Here is a 20,135-nt window from a genome sequence, read left to right as displayed (position 1 = left end):
TCTCTCTCTCTCTTTGATCTCAGCCCTGTTTAAACCCATCTCATCAACATGAAAGCAAACCACTCTTTGTTTAAGAACTTTGAAAGATTTAATTTATGCCCTGGGTAAAGGGCCTGATGCATAAACATGTAGAGGAAAGCCTTTTTATTCTGGTGGGGGGAGAAAACAATCATCCTATATTACCATCTCTCATTCACTGCCTATTCTTCCGATGAATTGATATAGCTGAATATTCATACTGTTCTCTAACCAAACCCTCTCATACCTGTGGACTGTGGAGCTTGTTCATAGATAAGTGATCATATAGCGTTTTATATAATTCCATAATATACAGTAGGAACATCCCCTGGAAGTAGGTTGCAGTTCACTGCAGTGCTCTTTAAATATGGCGTAGAGTTAATCTATAGAAACCCTCTCCCTGATGACATATTGGCATTCAGCGGTGTAATATGAGTGCAGTGCGTTGGTGCTGACCTGACTCGTGGCCCAGAGGCCATCATAGGCTGACACTGCTCCATGCTCATATTTTCCAGTTGTGTGGCAGGAACTGTTATACATTCTCACCATTAACGCGCACATATTTCACCAGCCATATAAGAGTATGCAGGCTATAATTTTAGTAGAGAGACATGGCTGCCACGTGTATACACCACACACACACACACACACACCATCAATCCCAAGTTCATTCCCTTGACCAGTCCTCCATTCATTCACTTTGTTTCCTGTCTCCCACTGGCCATCTGTGAGATGACTGAAAGCTTTTCTTCATCTGTTACTCGAGACCAACTTGATTCTGTCTCTCCTCCAGTTTCACTCAGTCACTCTCATTTGTGCTCTTTCTCTGTCTCTCTCTCTCTCTCTCTCTCTCTCTCTCTCTCTCTCTCTCTCTGCATTTGTGTGTGAGTGTGTGAAACATCTTAGACCTCATGAGAGAGCGAGTTAGAGAGGGGGTAAAGCAGAGTGCGTATTCATATTTACTCCAGGAACGTGTTCATTGCAAGTGAAAGTAAATGCAAAGACCCCAGGTGCAATCCCTGGTGATGCAACAGCTATTCATGAGTCCCAGAGAGGACAGACTGACAGACTGCAGCGATCATGCTGGTGTGTGAGAGGAGAGCAGGGTTATATCTGTGTGAGGCGTGAGAGTCTTCTATGGAAACTAATAGAGTCACTAATACAAACCTAAGTCAACTTGGACAGACAGTTTCAAAAAAGCCACCTTCTTTTTTGATGATCCGACAAATGACCCTATCCGTCATTCAAAAACCATGATCTGTTTAAAAATGAGTTTTGTGATCGCATTCCTGATCTCCACACAATGTCTAGCATCAGTCAGTGCCATTAGGTTGTAACCACAGTTTCCCCACCCTATTCACCAACACAGACAACTGTGTGTGTGTGTGTGTGTGTTTGTGTGTGTGTTTGTGTGTGTGTTTGTGTGTGTGTGTGTGTGTGTGTGTGTGTGTGTGTGTGTGTGTTTGTGTGTGTTTGTGTGTGTGTGTGTGTGTTTGTGTGTGTGTGTGTGTGTGTGTGTGTTTGTGTGTGTGTGTGTTTGTGTTTGTGTTTGTGTGTGTGTGTGTGTGTGTGGTTAAGAGATTTGGGCAGACCGAGCCAGAGCATGTTTTGAATGGCCACATGCTCTTAAAGGCCTATACTATATCTACCTATCATAAAAGCCTGCACCCAGACTAACAATGCGTTCCTTTCATGTGAAGGCGTGTGTATCCATGTGTGCATGCGCGTGCATGTTGGAGGATTCTCCATGCAGACCAGCCTTCAACCTTAGCTCCTCTCTCTTATACTGGAAATTCAAGTTTTTCTTTTTTCTTTTCCCAGCTCAACCACAGTGCTGAAGGTCATGAGGGGTCATCTCTTCCGCTCTCTCCTTTACTCTCCCATGCTCATCAGCTTACACACTTTGACACCATGTTTTGACGGGCATCTTTAGACAGTTGGAGCCGTTTGACCGTTTGTATAATTAACGTCACATGAGTATTATGTGATGTGCAGTAAATGCCAGTTGCAGTATCTGATAAAAGGAAAATATCAGTCATAATGGGAATAGCTGATAGATTGTAAGGCCTTTAGACCGGTGCTGGCTGGCTGGTTGTTTGGGAACTTGCAGTGTGCAGCTCTGCTGAACTTTAAGGAGGTCAGTGTCTGAATGGTCAGTCTCATGTGGGGTCAGCAAGAGCAGTCTACAGAGATCAAAGGTCAACTCAAAGCTCATGTTTAAAGCGCTTACAAAGAACTGTTCTTTCATCATGCTTCACAAGCCAATTGTAAACATGCCTGTCTTTTGTACAGTAGTGGACACAGCACTGTCCTTTTCTTATTTGATCTTTTATCATTTTACCTATAACTAGCAATATCAGATAGACAACCCTTGAAAATATGGTCGAATGCTACAAACCATGTAGCATTTAACCAGCTATAAACCGCAATAGGACACTCAAGAATCAGATTGTACCAGAAATACTGTAGCCAGCTTTTATTTAGTCTGTTTCAGAATTGTGTTAACCTTAAGGATTCTTCTCCTATTGAAATTCAGCTCAATAGCCTTATTATCACACAGTACCAAGTTACACTGAAAGCTCTACTGTAAAGCAATGACGGACCCCGAGTTATACTACCAGAGACCCCGAGTTGTACTACCTACAGTGAGAAGCTTAACTAGAGATGGGTTCTTTAATGAGCTAAGCCAAGAAACTCTGACACTATCTGTCCAAATGTTTGTGGACACCCCTTCCAATGAAGGCATTCCGCTACTTGGAGTTATGCTCATTGCTGACACAGATGTGCAGATATGCTCTCTCTCCCTCTCTCACACTCACTCACAGGTTGTCTAGTTTCTGTAGAGAAGTATTACCAATTTACTCTCTGGTATTACAGTTTACTGTAGTATTACAGAAGGACTCTCTGGAGCAGATAAACATGAACCCATGGGCCCCATGCTGTAAAGCCCCCCAACATTGAGCTGCGGAGCTCTCTGGAATGATGGTGCTCAATCACTTCCTGACCTTACTAACACTCTTGTTGCTGAATGCAATCAAATCCTCACGGCAGACCTCCAAAATCTTGAAATCTAGAGAAAGGCTTTTCTGGACAGTAGAGGCAACTGTTTTGTTTTAATATCTTTGGTTTTGAATGAGCAGGTGTCCCAATATTACATACAGTGTACATGAAATGGAATGCTTTCTCTTTGAAAAGGGTGATCATATCTTAGATAGAGAACATGAATGTAAATGGATCATTCAGGTACACAGTAAATTGTGATTTCAAACTTTAAAATGTGTGTGTGTGTGTGTGTGAACTCCTGCTTTGTCTGAGCAAGTATAAACTCCTGTGTTCACTCCAGCACTGATCCTTTAACCATCCAGTATCTCTGTGCGTCTCTGAAACCACCCAGAAAGTCTAGTCTGAGTCGAGATGAGAACATGTTCCCTTCTTTTAATTAGATACTCGGTTTATACACCCTCCCTCAACCTGTCCCCCACTGTGGTCAGGAAAAGACTAATTATGGCTAGACAGCGGGGTATATATGTCTCTTTTTAGCCCTTGAGATCAGCTGGGGCTTTGAAGGATGCAGGTGGACAGTTGTGTCTGCTGCGTAAATGATGGGCCTGGCACTGAGATGAGTCTCTGGTTGGAGATGAAATACATGTTTACATGGTTGAAAATTCACACTGTGCATTAGCACCTTTGCAGCTGTGGTCAAAGAGGAAGAGTGGTCAGGCCTGTGCTGAAAACAGGAGATGGGCGACAAACAGAGCCGGAGATTTTTCACTGGCTGTTCTGCCTGCTGCCTTTTAATGTTCCTCATTTCTATCCTAGTTCAAATGTCATTCATCTTGCTCGCTCTCTCGCTCTGCTTTATGATGTCTTGTCAGTCATAGAAGGATTTGTGTGTGTGCATGCGTGGTGACCTCTGTAACAGCTGGCTATAAATAAACTCACACAAGCAGACAGACCTTTATCACAGGGCCAGGTTAAATTGTACTGCTATAGCGTGCCGTAATGCGCTGAACAAAACCGCAGCATAGCAGGAATTTGGTTGGTTCTATTTTAGGCAAACAGGCAGGACTCATATCTGGCGTGTCAGTATCAGTTTGGTACTAATCAGGTTATCTGCCAGTAATATTTACATTACAAATAAATAGACCTTACTGAACAATATCATTCCAGTCAAAAAAGGTTGAAGATTAACTAGGAACCAAAGAGCTTATTCTAGCATTTAACATTATAAAACTGCCAAAAATGTCCACAATTCTACCAGAAGCAGCAAATGTTTTTTTTATTTAATGAAAATTGTCCTTTATTGTCCTGCGATGTGATTCAGCTGTTCCTAATCACAAGTGGGGAGATGCTGTGGGCCTGATTTGCTAATTAAAGTTTGAGACCTTTTAAAAAAAAAAACTGAGCCTTTGTAATGCCTAGGGTGTCCACACTTTTGCACAAGCCACACTGATGATTCTCTTTTTTAGGACAGAGTAACTGCATGAGGATATCAGAAAGTTTTTGCACATGTCAGGGCACAATATCTATTAATTTGCTGAATTAAAAAAAAAAAAATAAATAAAAAAATAAAAAAAATTCTAATAGATTTAGATAGATAGATTTTGAAGCATTGAGGATTGGAGCCGTGAGGCTTTGATTGTATTTGGTGACAAAAGCGCTGGTGAGGTCAGAAGTTTGGATGATGCTCACCTCACCCCGCCCAACTCATTCTCAAAGTACTGGAATGGAAACCATCATTCCAGACAACACAGTTCCACAATACTATTGGCAGTACTTTCTACAGGGGTGTGTGGGTGTGGGTGTGTGGGTGGGTTTATGAACAATGGTTGCAACTTAAAGTAGCCGGATGCATTCATTAGAATGGGTGTCCAAAAGTGTGTGTGTATATAATATATATAATGTATTCTCTTCTTGTTCCAGCTTGTAGTTTAAAGCTCTGTATATTAGGAGTTTGACCTACTACACACATGTATTTATATACTAGCAAGGGAACACACAGTCTGCTTACTACCATATAATTGGTTGGTGTTTGTTGTATGTCAGTCTGTTTGTGTGTGCGTATTTTATCCTCTTAGTGATTCATTTGTGCCTCATTGTATGTGTCCTCCCTGCTTTGTGTCCTACGGTGTGCATATAGGCTGGTGTGTGCATGTGTGTGTGCTTGCGTGTGTGTGTGTGTTACTCGGGCTTCCGCTAATTAGAAAGCAGGAATGTCATTGTGTCATTTGTCTAAACAGTGCCATAATGAGGGAGTTGGAGGGTGAGTAGTGGGGATCGAAGGGGGTATTCTGCCTAAATTCTGTAATTAACATCTACTCACCCTCCCTCAGCCCTCTCCAAACACACACACACACACACACACACACACACACACACACACACACACACACACAAACACACACACAGAGACACAGACACAGACAAACATACACACAAGCACAGCTTTGCCCTTCTCGTTCATTAGTCACATTCCATCAGGTCTTCTCTGCTCAGACACAGAACACTGTCTCTGTCGCTCTCTTATTTATATATATATATATATATATATATATATATATATATATATATATATATATATATATATATATATATACACACACACACACACACCCTTTGTTTGTCCTTCTCTTACACACACACACATACGTTTTGTATTCTATTTCAGTGTGCAAAGTGTGATTTAGTGGCACTGATCTGAGCGGTGTTTACTGTATAAGTACAGTACGCTGACCTGCCTACACACACAGTAAATAGAGTTCAGTCAGTTGAAGGATATTTCAATTCCTTCCTTCATATTCAAATCCAAGTTCAACCTTGCTTTTGCTTGTGTGATCAGCTTCTAGGAATCCAGCAGCTTCTCTTTCCTTTTTTTCCCCTCCCCTTTCCCCCCTCCTTTTTCCCTGAGAGCCGGAATGAGTTAATGGTAAAGGAACACTCCCCGGATGAAGAGGAGGAGGGAAGGATTAAAAAAAAGAGAGAAATAAAGAGATTAGAGCCTCCCCTGGCTGCTCTTAGTGTGTATGAGAGAGGAAGATGGTAAAGGTACAATCAAATCACTGCTACTCCCTGATAATGTATATACACACATACAGCAAAGCATCTGGCAGGATGTGATGTGACTGAAAGTAAATGTTCATCAGTATTTTTTTTATTCACTGTTTCCAACCGCGGGGGCACTGGTGTTGAGTGTGAGTGGTGGGAAGGCTGCAACATCCTAACAGGTAGCATTTACTGTAGAGAGTGACTGTACTAGGATGAGTTGACTGGTTTGGGATGAGGTGGGATGGGGATCATCCAACACCCTGACCTAGTGTTCTTGTTGGCTGTAAGGATTTGATTGCATTCAGCAGTGTTTCAATATCTAGTAGAAATTCATTACTGGACAGTAGAGACAGTTACTCCAACAGAAGCGGGATAAACTTTAGTGACAGTACCTGAAATACTAGTGAGTGTTCTCCAGGCATTGACATTAGTGTGTAACATCTATAATCGCCCACCCTCTTAACATTTGAAAAATGCACAGGCAGGGTAAAAAGTAGTGAGTCAGAGGCTTTTCTGCTTCACTCGTCGCCATGGCAACCAGTGGGAGCACTAACATTAGGGAAGTCTCCTCCCACCCCTAGGCAATAGGGGGGAAAATCCTCACCATTTCATCATCAGTTGAGGCAAAGACAAAGATACATCAGAACCTCTAGGGGGTGCACTAGATGGGTTTGGAACAGCAACAGTGTCTTTAATTAACATAAAATAGCTAGTTTTTGTTGCACAGATCACTTGTTTATATATATATATACAGTCATGCCCGAAAGTATTCATACCCCTGGCAAAGTTTGACTTAAATTTACTTTTATTTAACCAGAAGTTATATTTTTGCCTTGAAACGACACAGGCATCTCCCAGGAGATAACACGATGATGTACAAGAGGCATCATTGTGGGAAAAAGTATTTCTCAGCTTTTATACACATTTGAACAAAAAGTGGCATGTCCAAAATTATTCATACCCTTTGAAAACTGTCACAGTAAATGGGAAAATCCAAAGTTTTCTATACCATTCCAAATAGTCCAAGCTGTTTTAAAGCATCCTAATTACCCTGATTCATTGGGAACAGCTGTTTTAATCAACTCAACAGGAGAAAACCAGCAGCTCTCTGCAGTTGGTTTGTGGACAGTCATGGCTTAGACAAAGGAGCTCACTAAGGACCTGCGGCTGTGCATTGTGGCCGCTCACAAGTCAGGAAAGGGCTATAAAGCCATATCAAAATGTTTTCAAGTTCCAGTGGCTACAGTGCAAAGTATTATAAAAAAATACAAGAAGTTCCGCACTGTGGAAAATCTCAGAAGATGTGGTCGGAAGCCAAAAGTGACACCTGTGCTGGCCAGGAGAATAGTGAGAGAGGTGAAGAAAAATCCAAGGATCACCACCAAGGCCATCCTGGTGAATCTGGACTCTGCTGGTGGCGACATCTCAAGGCAGACAGTTCAACGGACACTGCACACTGCTGGGTTCCACGGACGCAGGCCAAGGAGGACACCACTTCTCCAGAAAAGGCACACAAAAGCCCGCTTGACCTTTGCAAATGCTCATCTGGACAAAGAAGAAGACTTCTGGTGTTCTGTTTTATGGTCAGATGAAACAAAAATTGAATTGTTTGGCCACAATGATGTGTGCACCATTTGGCGTGAAAAAGGAGAAGCCTTCAACCCTAAGAACACCATCCCCACTGTCAAACATGGTGGTGGGAACCTAATGTTTTGGGGGTGTTTTTCAGCCAATGGACCAGGGAACTTGATCGCAGTAAATGGCACCATGAAAAAAGAGCAATACATCAAGATTCTCAACAACAACATCAGGCAGTCTGCAGAGAAACTTGGCCTTGGGAACCGGTGGACATTTCAGCACGACAACGACCCAAAACACACAGCCAAAGTGGTGAAGAAATGGTTAGCAGACAAAAACATTAATGTTTTGCAGTGGCCCAGCCAGAGTCCCAACTTGAATCCAATTGAGAATCTGCGGAGGGAGCTAAAGATCAGGGTGATGGCAAGGAGACCCTCGAACCTCAAAGAGTTGGAGCTCATCACTAAAGATGAATGGGCAAAAATACCAGTGGAGACATGCAAAAAGCTGGTCAGCAATTACAGGAAGCGTTTGATTGCTGTAATAGCCAATAAAGGCTTTTCTATTAATGCCTGTGTCGTTTCCAGGCAAAAATATAATTTCTGGTTAAATAAAAGTAAATTTAAGTCAAACTTTGACAGGGGTATGAATACTTTCGGGCATGACTGTGTGTGTGTATATATATATATATATATATATATATATATATATATATATATATATATATATATATATATATATATATAATCTCAGTGAGGAACTGTGCACTCGCAGCATGCACAGACATTCCTGATTTGTTTGTGATTTGTTAAGTAGTCTGTGATCAGTCTGGTGCTGTGAACAGTGGTGCTGTTTGATGCAGTGCTGTATGCATTTGTATCTTTTGTGAACGCTTAATCATTCGGGCCAAACTTGTGATTTTGATGAATCTGTAATTAATGACTCGTGAGCTCTCTTTCTTTCCTTTCTATCCCTCCCCCAGTTCTCTCCTCATTTTCACACTCCAGGCCGAGTACGGTTCCACACAGAGCGCTGGTCTGGCTGACTGCAGCCTACTGTTGCTTTTGGCCTCCTAACACGGCGCGACGGACTCCGGATTTTATTGCGGTCATTGAAAGTGACAACTGTACAAGGCGCCTGCCAAATTTCGCTTGACCCGTGTCAGAGTTATGGGCGACCTTACAAAAAATTCGCCTTAGTGGAGGAAAGCAGGCCGGCTCACAGAGGAGCCAGTCTTGACGTTCCCTCCGGAACCTTCTGTCTGAGACGCTGTTCGTTCCAGCTGTTAGGACTGATCTCTTTTTCTCTATTTTTCCTCTTGCTCAGACTCTCATTTTTCCGTCTCTCTATTCCTCTCCTCTCTTTTACACTCATTTCAGTTTTGTTCTTTTTTTTTCTCTGCAGTATTCCCCTTCTGTCACTAATCTCGTTTCACTCTCCTCTCTCTCTCTCTCTCTCTCTCTCTCGCGTCATATCTCCAGTCATTCGCCCATCTCTCACCCATCCCCCAGTGCCATACTGGGATTGCACACTCCACGCTCCTCTCTTCCCCTCTTTCTCTGTATTGGTAACGTGCACCAACCTGTCTGCTGTGTCTTATCACCCTGATAACAGCCTTCATTTCCAAACAGAAGGCCGTCAATCGGAAGAGTCTGACTGGGGCCTAAGCTCTGCAGTGCCATTAGGAGCTAAGAATAAGGGCTGCTGCTTTATCTGCAGGAAAACAACAGTGTTATGGTGGAAGTAATAGATATAGAGGCAGATATGCATTAAGGTCTTTAAGGGAATGATTACAACGGTAATCAGACTTTAGAGTTTTTTCCCCTTCTTCTTCCGCTGGCACTCACTGAATGAATGTTTGGCACCGTGCCAAATTCTACACAGCTAGGCACAGAATTCCTTCACAGATACCCGGACTTGAGACTACACACACGTTCACATACACATTCACAAAACCACACATTCATGTAGGTGTTTAAGCACCTACTTTAACCCACGAAGTGTGTGTATGTGTGTATGTGTGTATGTGTATGTGTATGTGTATGTGTATGTGTGTGTGTGTGTGTGTGTGTGTGTGTGTGTGTGTATAAAAAGAACATATTTACAAAATAGAAATACTGAATATTTACACAATAACTTATACATGTACACACACTATACATACTCTCTATTTACAATATTGCACTGGTTAAAGCTGTTAAATGTACAAATTACATGTACAAGGTATTGTGTGAGAGAGAGAGAGAGAGAGAGAGGGAGAGAGAGAGAGAGATTTACATGCAAAGGCCATTATTGCTGAGATAAAAGGCTTAGGTGTCTAGAACCTCTGCATGCGCTCTTTTTCTCATAAATAGCGTCTCTCCCTCTCTTATTCAAATTCTCAGAAGGCCGCGCGCGCGCACACACACACACACATTCTAAATGCCCCACTCTGTCTGCACTAGTTAATCCCATTCCATGTGGATGAGAAAGGAGAGAGGGAGGGGAACTGAGGGTAGGAGTATACCCCATTCTAAGGTTCACATTGTAACACAGTGAGGCAGCGCAGAGCTCTTAAACAGTCCAAACTGAGGCCTGATATCTGTCTTCCGGTCTATCAATATACTGTCAATATACTCTTAATATCTCAGCACTGATATAGGACACATGATTTCATGATTGGTGCAAACAGTCTTTCTTAATATGCTTAAATATGTGTACATTTTCTTTAATCGTTAATCTTTTGCCTGAGTTTTTAATGTTCTGACTTTCTGTCTCTGTGTCCATAGGGATGTGTGTGTTTGAATGAGTGTGTGTTTGTCTTTGTGAGTGTGTGTGCCCGATCGTGCAGTTCATCTCTCCAGAGAGGACATGGCCCTTTAACGCACAATTACCAAACAAATGGTGAGGTGATGACCAACTGTGTCTCTCTCTCTCTCTCTCTCTCTCTCTCTCTCTCTCTCTCTCTCTCTCTCTCTCTCTCTCTCTCTCTCACCCACTTATTCACTCACAGATTATTCTCCATTTGGTCAAAACAGAATGGAGCTGGTTACAGGCTATTTTTAGATGGCTTAGTGTTGCCATTTAGCAGTCTGGTTTGGAACTGGAGTTGGTGCTTTTGCTTTCTGTAGTCTGTGTTCGGACATGCACTCTCTCTCTCTCTCTCCCTCTTTCTTTCTCTGTGTGCTTAACCTTTCTTTTCCCCTTCGCAGAATTGTTGCTATGCCACCCGGGATGGTGCGTGTGTTATATGTTCTCCTGTCTGTCCTGATTGGCTGCACGTTCACCCGGAGCTCCTCCCCTCATGGCCGTTACCCCTCATTCCTCCGCAACGACACACGTTTTGAGCACCTGGCGCTGCACCCTGACCCCATCCCGGGCCGAATCTACCTGGGTGCCCGTGACCGCCTTTTCCAGCTCTCCTCAGACCTGGAGCTGGAGGCAGAGGCACAGACAGGGCCAGTGACCGACAGCCGTGAGTGCTTGCCCCCCATCAGCGAGGCCAACTGCCCCCAGGTAGGCACAAGTATTTTAAACATTTGGTGCATCTGTCAGCAGCATTGAATTAGGAATGTTACTTATTTATATTCATTTAGCAAATCACAAAAAAGTGAAATGTGCACGCATTGTTTGGGAACACTTGCCTATTTCCAAGCTAAAATATCATAAAGATTCATGTATTCTTCTGTGGATCAGTTGTATCTCCAAAATGGTAACTTTACAGGAGAAGGAAAGAGCCTTCCTAACTTTCAGTCCACTATGATTCGAGGATTGCTGATTCGGGTGGGTTAAAGCACACTGGCTACCTAGCAAGTCAGTTTGAAAAGGGGCAGAGGCTGGCTTCACATGTGGCGGAGAAGATGTGCTAGTCCTCACTCTAGTGATGGCGAGGGAGTTCACATAAATGGGGACTGGGGAATTGGCCTTCCAAATTGGGAAATAGAAATGAAAATAATAATGAATATAAATGAAATGATCTCCCACTATTGACATGAAGCAGGTATCATTAAGCATTTTATATATTAAAAAAAAATATTAATCAAACTGAAAAACTCTATAAACTTAAAATAATATAGTTAATAATTGTTTAATTCATTATTTTCTTATTCAAACACATGATTATTTAAATAACAGAAATGCCTTCAGGTATTTGAATAACCGTGCCCGTCTCCATCTCCAGGCCCGCCGGACCAGTAACCACAATAAGCTCCTTTTGGTGGATCCTTACAGCCGGCACCTGATCAGCTGCGGCAGCGTCCACCAGGGCACATGCCAGAAGCGCAGTCTGGATGCCGTGGGGACGGTGCTCTTCTCGGCAGAGAGGCCAGTGGACACCCAGTATGTGGCAGCCAATGACCCAGACGTGTCCACCGTAGGCCTGGTGGTGTTAGCGGGTAGCAGCAGACAGCCGGTGCTGTTCGTGGGCCGTGGCTACACCAGCAGCCAACCCCCCATCTCCACCCGTAACCTAGCGACCGAGCCACTCTTTTCATACGAGGAAACAGCCAAGCTGGCCGTGGCCGGACGACTGTCGGAATATGACCATCATTTTGTGGCTTCGTTTGCGCACCGCACACATGTCTATTTCCTGTTCTATCGCAGGGACCTGAAGTCATCATCACGGGAATACCGTACGTATGTTTCCCGCGTGTGTCTGGATGACTCTGCCTACTATTCCTACGTGGAAGTACCGTTGAGCTGCCGTTCTGCAGCGGGAAAGAACTACAACCTCCTGCAGGCCGTGCGAGTGGGCAGGTCACCAGGAGGTGGGGCGGAGGAAGAAGAGATCCTACTGGGGGTCTTCTCCACCCGCTCGACCTCGTCCAGCAGGCCCAGCGAGGAGTCAGCCCTCTGCATGTTCTCCCTGCGCGAACTGGACCAACGAATCAACACCACCCGTGACCTCTGCTACACGGAAGTGGGCCGCGTCGATGGACACGAGGCTGCCTACATTGAGTATGAGGTCAAATCAAACTGTGCCAACCTGCCAGTGGTGAGTTACAACTGCTGAATACGAGATCACAGCTACAGCTGAAGTGGGTGGGGTTTCAGGTGTGGTACAGGTCTGATTCAGGTTTTGCGGAAATTTGTGTGTCTTCGTCGACTCGACTCCCCCCCCCCCCCCATCCCCCCCTTCTTCTCTGCCTAATGTGGTCCAGAATTGCCTACTTTGACAGGAAGTGGCCATTTGGCTAATGTGTAAACTGATCAATTGTGGCCTGGTTTTAGGGAGAAGCTATAGGGAAAATCTCATGTATATATCTGGTTCTTAAAGGCTAATTTTCTCTCTGTGTCCAGTGCCTACATGGCCAGGTTAAACAATAGATGCTTCTGTGGTTGGCGCATCTGAGACTGAGGCTACTGATTGAAAGGCTTTTGAAGTGCTAATGTTTTTTTATTGACCTCACGGATAGATGTGTCAGCTGTGAAAGAGGTTAGAAATGAATCATCACTGGCTCTGGAAAAAAGCTATTACTAAAAGTCAGAGTTGCTGTAAATAAAAACATTAAATGAACATTATAATACCCCCCACCCCCATCCAATCAGAGTACCCCAATTCTGACTGTTGCAGGATACCAATCTAACCTAATAGTTGTGTTTATACAAAAACAGCCCCACATCTTGCACTAGTCAGATTAAGTGTTTAACACTAGTAAAATCACTGTATTAGACTGTGTGTGTGTGTGTGTGTGTGTGTGTGTGTGTGTGTGTGTGTGTGTGTGTGTGTGTGTGTGTGTGTGTGTGTGTGTGTGTGTCATATCATACGATACAGATCAGAACTGTTGCATCATCTACGGTGGAACGGAAAGTTTGAGTAAGAGGACTTCAGCCTTGTTTTGGCTGCTAACTGGCAGCGACACTTATCAGTTTAGATAAAGCTCTGAACTGCTCACTGAAATACACAAATGGTCACTGTGTAGGTTAGTTTTCAAGTGTCTTGGGGACACCAGAGGGTGATCTCCTACAACAAAACCAAGGATCGGGAATACAAAGGGCTTTAAAAGCCAACAAACCATCCTTTAAAATATTAAAATATATTACTGAATCTAAGCATATTGTCAGCGATCATCATCAGTAGTTTAAGAACACAAGAACAAATACACATTGAATAAAATTTGAGTAACATTGGTAGTAGATTTAGTGCAGCGCAGGGTTTAAAATGGTAAATGAACCTCAGTGTAATCATAGTTTTTGATAGCACTTTTAACTGACACTAGTGTTCCATTTTAACCATTATAACCTACCAGATGTCAGAAAAAATATTGTGCTGTGGTGTTTTTTTTAAAAAGTCCCATGAAATATTTTTTTACATCATATTTTCGCCATGTTGCCTGCATGTCTTCTCAACACACAACAGAATTTGACCTCATATGTCATTTCTGTTATAGACCCTTCCTAAGCAGCAGTAATTGGACATATCCACCAGTATCTTCCTTACAGCAATCCATTCCCAGTGAATTTTGTGAACACTGTTACATCGTCTCTCAGCTCAGAATGCAAAGCAGAGTGAGCAAACAGAGCTGTTCAGTTAAATTAAAGTAATGAATCCAGTTAGTGCTAAAGTAATTACACTGAGGGGGGATGGATTGTATTGGATGTGTTTTATGGTTATTTTAAAGGTCCTCTGTTGCTTTGGGAATGTGTGTGTAGGCACAGATGGGACCGTTCGCTGCTCGGTAGGGGAGAATTGATCCTCTACATATTTAAAGATGCCCCCTAAAGGTTATGATACAAGAGTTGACCCCTGTCCCCCCAGAATTCCCTGCACTTTAGATTGTGGCTGTGAGGGTGGACATGCTTTTAAATGGGGGTTTCCTCAGATCAATATTAGGGAGTGTCCTCCTTTAGTAGGCAGTAGGAGGTGTTGATCTGGACGCTTTGATGCCAGGAATCACATGATCAAAGGTCAGGATGGAAAGAAAACAAAGAAAGACAGAAACAGAGGCTAAAAAGTATGGTTTGGAGACAGTGGCAGACAAATGCAGCAATGATGAGAAGATTTTAGTAATGCATGTTGCTGTTTGAGGGTCTGACCTGTCTGTGTGAATAGAGTGTGGAGCTAATGGGCAGTCTGCTGGTGCCAGATGACCCTGGACGAGTGGATTGTGAAAGCAGAAACAAATCTCTGCAAAGAGCATTTGAATGTCAAGGCCAGATGCCTACCAAAGCCCTGTTTGCAGCCTCTTGCCTGAGCACTGTAAACCTCTGGCATAAGGAAAGTGGAGAGGGTAAGGGAGAAGTGAAAGAGTCTCCAGTTAGCCAGACTGAAGTCTGATCCATTGGCACTGCAGTAACATGTGACTCAAATGTGTCTCAGACTACCACCTGGGTTAAATGTGTCTTGGGTGTGTTTACACCTGCATGTTTAAGTGGCTTGGCCTTATCCAGATATAATCCTGATCCTCAGGATGCATGAAGTAACCAGGTGTAAACTGTGTTTTACTCTTAACAATCTGTTATCTTTGTCTGCCACCCCAGAACACTCTGAAAGCTTACCCCTGCGGTTCGGACCACACCCCTAGTCCAATGGCCAGCTGGGTGGCAGTGGAGGCAGAACCCATACTGGATAGTCCATCGGCCCGGCTTACTGCAGTGGCCGTGAGCATGCAGGCAGGGCACACCATCGCCTTCCTCGGAGACTCCAAAGGAAATTTACACAAGGTGACTTTTTCTGTGTTCTTTCCCTCTCTGAATTTGATTTATCTTTTCTTTCTTGTCTCCACTTTATGCTCACCCTCCTTTTAAAGGCGGTCAGTACTGGGGGGTTCGAGTGTTTGTTTGAGTGGTTTCTCTAAAGGCAGTGTTCCTTCTAAGGTTTATTTGAGTTCAGTTATTTTCAGGCATCTAAGTCATGGTCAGCTTTACTAAGATGAGAAATTTGATTGCTTGGAATTCTTTCAGAACACACATGTGTACGCCTGCTAGGGCCGCATGAGTGCAGAGCTAGTACAGTAATAGAGTGCAATTGAATGTTTTCATTAACACACCCACAGAAACACTAGTGTGGCACTGTTAATGATAAAGAGGCTCATTGTTCCAGAGAGCAATTAACAGTGTATATACACTAAATGTCCAAATGTTTGTGGACACCCCTTCTAATGAATGCATTCAGCTAGTTTAAGTTGCACCCATTGCTAACACAGATGCGCAAATGCACACACACACACACAGCTTGTATAGCATTGTTAATTGAATAGGGATTTCTGAAGCAGATGAACATAAACCTATTGGCGAAAAGGTGTATAAAGCCCCCATCATTGAGCTGCAGAGCAGTGGAACTGTGTTCTCTGAAATAATGGCGCTCCATCCGTTATTTAGTACGGCGCTGGTAATCATCCTACATCCTGAACTCTCTAATGCTGTTGTTGCTGAATGCAATCAAATCTTCACACCAGTGCTTCAAAATCTAGTAGAAAGCCTTCCCTGGAGATAGTCATAATACAGTCCTGTTTGTAATTGAGATGTGCTTGATGTAAAGGTTCTTTACCAGTTAAAAGGTAGTTTACACAGGCACACACATTCCTCTATGGCATTCATTGAAGTCCTCGAAGAAGCACCTATATATTTTTTTTAAGAGATTACCCTCAAATACCCAATACCTGTCATCCTCTTTTGCAATTCAGATAAAAACTTTCTTACCATCCAAATCATAGCCATCACACACACTGGGGAGAACAGACCTTGAACATACTCTCATTCGCACTCTCTAATCTCTTGCCAAGGGGCCCTGTGTGGGTCTAAAATAGAGACAGGCTGTATAAGAGACTTCTCTGACGGCCCAGAAATATTATTAGGATCAGCCGTGTGTCAGGTGGCTAATGCATCCTCACAAATGGCTCTCTTTGTGTTTACACAGCCCTGCACTTTACAGCCTTTCCTCTAATCTCCTCTTCTACTAGTTATAATTATCCCCTGTAAGAAATCCACATAACACTCTTCTTTAAGACTCTTGTTGTAGCTTCATGCTGCTTTAGGGCAGTTCTCTGAGCTCTTACTGTAATTAAGGGGGCCCGGTGAATGTAGCTCAGCATCACTGGCTGAGCGGCGTTGTGTGTATGATTTAAATGTGCACTGCCTGTTACTTTACAAATAATACAAGTCACATATCTGCAATTAGCCTGATTAGTAAGTTCAGCTGCCTTAAAGCAGGTGTTCAGTTGTACGCACATAGCTTGTATATATATTTTTTAGAAAATACATTGCCATAGAAGGGGAACACTCTGGAGCTGAAGAAAATGAGTTTAATCCTCTAGAGTCTATGAATGCGCTGGTGCGTCAAATTCAATGTGTCTATTAATATCTTGCATAATTCAGCACCGAAATACAGTTCAAACATTTCCTGAATCTGTAGAGCCTGTCCTTAGCGTTGTCTCATTGCCAGATCATCCGTGACTTACATTCAGAGTTACGAGGCTATGAAGGTGGGTCAGGACACTCATTTCTGCCTCTCGCTGTATCTAACTGGTAGATTCGTGTGTCTGTCATCTGCCCATCTCCCATCAGTAATTGCTGGATTTCTGTGTGGAACTGTGGAACCAATAAACACTCAAACTTGTTTTCTGCCTCTCAACATTAATATACTATTTTATTCATGTCATTAATAATGTGGACAAATAGTCTTGAGGCTTGAAATGAGTCTTAGCTTTACAAAAGTAGTGTAATATAAGTTCTTCCAGGAAATATGAAAAATGCTCTTTTTTTTTGAAAATGTCTATTATCTTAAGGTTACCATTCTTAATGCCTGGAGCCGATGGAGTGATAGAGCACCATTGAATAGCTTTGGGATTAAAATGTCGATCAGGTTTTATCCAAGTAATGAAAAAGACAAAAATAATTCTGTCACTCTGCTGTACTCTGACTACTATTCATAGGTTAACAATGGTCTGCAATCATTAGCGCTGAATTGTTGCCTAATTTCTATGAATATTATAAGTATTATTAATATTCATTAATGTAACTAGCTTCCTAGGTTATATACTTCTACTGTTTGGAAGTTGTGTAAGTTAATGGCTAAAAGTGTGTCCATATCTGTAGTTTGGTTCCCTCACACAGCTTGTCTAGTCCCTGTCGAGAAGTTTTGCCAATTGAATAGGACTCTCTGGAGCAGATAAACATTGAACATATTGGCACCATGCCTCATGCCAAGTGAGTGCTAGAGGGGTATAAAGCCCACCAGCACTGAGCTGTGGAACTGGAATGATGGTGATGCTCCATTCAATACTTTTGGGAAGAGTTGGGGATGACGTGGGGTGGTGATCATCCAACATCCTGACCTCACTAATGCTCTTGTCGCTGAATGCAATGAATGAGCAGGTGTCCCCATACTTTTGTCCACATGGTGTGTGTTGCGTAAACTGCGCTTAGGAGTTGTTTCACCTCTTGTTCTTGGGAATGTTTTGAGGATCTCTCCTCCTTATCTTTGCAGTGTTTGTGTTGAAGATAAGATGGAACACTGGGAACATTGTTGACAGCATGGACAAGAGGAAGACAATGTTGATGTGTTTTTTTTTTTCAAAGGAGATCTTTACAGTTACAGTGCAAAAATGGAAGATCCACTATGACACGAATGTGTTTTACTGTAGTGTCTCCACGTCTCGAGCTAAATTCAGCCTGCTGTATGTGACTAGTCTCTTTGTGAAGTGAATTCAGTACAGATGTCTCTAACTGGTATCGCTATGGAGATGCGGGACACAGCATTCCTTTGTCAAAATGACAACTTGCACATTATTAAAAAGGGGGTGACCTCACAAGTCAGATGAGAATAGTCGTACTGATTTTGTCTATGGACTGAAAGGACAATCGGTCACTGATGGTGAAGGGTAAAGCCTCTTTTGACCACAAAACCAAAGCAGTATTTTATATTTGTGCATATAACCACACTAACCCACTGCTTGCTACTACATGCATTTGAGTTTTGATGATCTGGAAAATCACAGTGTAGTAACTGGAATACCATTCTAAGGTGGTTGTATTTATGTCTGATTCCAGCGTGTCTGGTTAGGGGCATTGTAATTGACAATTGTAACATTAGGAGTTAGCCCACGGGCTTTTGTTCATATAGTTTGATGTGCTTGCCCAGACAAGAACTTGAAGTGCAGTGTGATGCCTACAGGGATTTCGCTTTACCCACTTTGCATTATCGACCAGTTTACTCACTCTGGCACTAATACATTGTATCATGTTTTTTCAGGTGTTTCTGGGTCCCAATGGTGAAGTCGAGGAATATGCCATTATCCCCATTCAGCCAAACACACCAATCAGCAGTGAGCTGATTCTTGACCAATCAGAGGAGCACCTGTACATCATGACCAGCACTATGGTAACTAATTTGCACATAATCAGATCTAGAAAATAACCTTAATTTCAAAATAAATCAACGTTTACTGGTCACATATACAATTATACACAGTACAACTGGTTCACTGCCTGATCATATAAAACAAGGTATATTATTTGGACAAATGTACTGGGACACCTACACATTACACCTACAGAAGCTTTTATGACATTACATTCTAAATCTATAGGCGTTAATATGGAGCATGGCCAGGTGCTTGATTTTATATCCCTGTGGCAAGGGGTCCCAATACTTTTGTCCATATATTGTGTATTGAATGGGAATCGAAAATGAGTAGCAAGTTGCTAATAAACTGCTGTTGATTTTGATTTAAAGCGCCTTCATAATATCTGTGAAGACATCTAGATGTTTAACCATTTTAGCCACTTTAACAGAAGAAGTTTTAAACTAGGCAACTTTAAATAGTTGTGTGTGTTTTTTGTTTTTTTAATATCGCCCCCTACAGTACGGTGGTGCGGTCATTTTAAGTTTAGAAATGCTTTCATGCTGAAGTTATGGCTATTGATAGTATGTGTGATTGGAGAGTCGTCAGTGGTTGATGTAACTGCTTTCAGCTTAATGCTAATGTTGTTCTGGTGTTTCAGCTGGCAACAGAAGCAGCCACAGCTGGGTGTATATTTGTGTGTTTTATCATGCTGTGAATATACAAGATGTCAGCGTGTGTTATGACTGTGGAGCTCAGAACACAGGGATAGAGAGCGCGCATGTCTGTGTGTGTGTGTTTGTCTTGCTGGGTGACGGAGTGTTTATTGTTGATGCCGAGTGAATGCGTTAATGAGTGTTTTCACAGATGAAGAAGTACATGTGGAGTTAAGATTGATGATATGGTATTAAGAGGTGTGTGTGTGTGTGTGTGTATGTGTGTGTGTGTGTGTGTGTGTGTGTGTGTGTGTGAATAGCTGGAGAAGAGGCCTGTAGCGGAGTGTCATGAGCACTTGGACTGTCAGTCATGTCTCTCAGCTCATGATCCCTACTGCGGCTGGTGTGTGCTGGAGGGGAGGTAAGATTGTATATAAACACACAGACCTTTTTTAACTGGGATTAGGTTAGTATGATATGGACTGAGTCCTAGTGTTGAGATTATGTTGCTACATGGTGAAATTATGTTTCATACACAATATATTCAGGACACAATCATGAATTATTTGATTATTTA

The 20,135-nt window shown here is 42.7% G+C and overlaps 1 protein-coding gene across 4 annotated transcripts in view; it reads left to right on the top strand.

Moving 5' to 3' along the window:
• Positions 1 to 20,135, top strand: part of plxnb1b (plexin b1b) — a 99,309-nt gene that overhangs the window by 51,430 nt on the left and 27,744 nt on the right. For all 4 annotated transcript variants that reach the window (XM_072684636.1, XM_072684635.1, XM_072684633.1 and 1 more), the window contains 6 exons: positions 10,410 to 10,524; positions 10,833 to 11,136; positions 11,801 to 12,613; positions 15,100 to 15,282; positions 18,812 to 18,940; positions 19,879 to 19,979. In XM_072684636.1, the coding sequence (XP_072540737.1) occupies positions 10,843 to 11,136; positions 11,801 to 12,613; positions 15,100 to 15,282; positions 18,812 to 18,940; positions 19,879 to 19,979 (1,520 nt within the window). In that variant the 5' untranslated portion in view covers positions 10,410 to 10,524; positions 10,833 to 10,842. The remainder of the gene's footprint in view (positions 1 to 10,409; positions 10,525 to 10,832; positions 11,137 to 11,800; positions 12,614 to 15,099; positions 15,283 to 18,811; positions 18,941 to 19,878; positions 19,980 to 20,135) is intronic.

Source organism: Salminus brasiliensis, chromosome 7, assembly GCF_030463535.1.
Source record: "Salminus brasiliensis chromosome 7, fSalBra1.hap2, whole genome shotgun sequence".
NCBI lineage: Eukaryota > Metazoa > Chordata > Actinopteri > Characiformes > Bryconidae > Salminus > Salminus brasiliensis.
The sequence above is the reverse complement of the archived record's forward strand: the minus strand, read 5'-3'. Positions and strand labels throughout refer to the sequence as shown.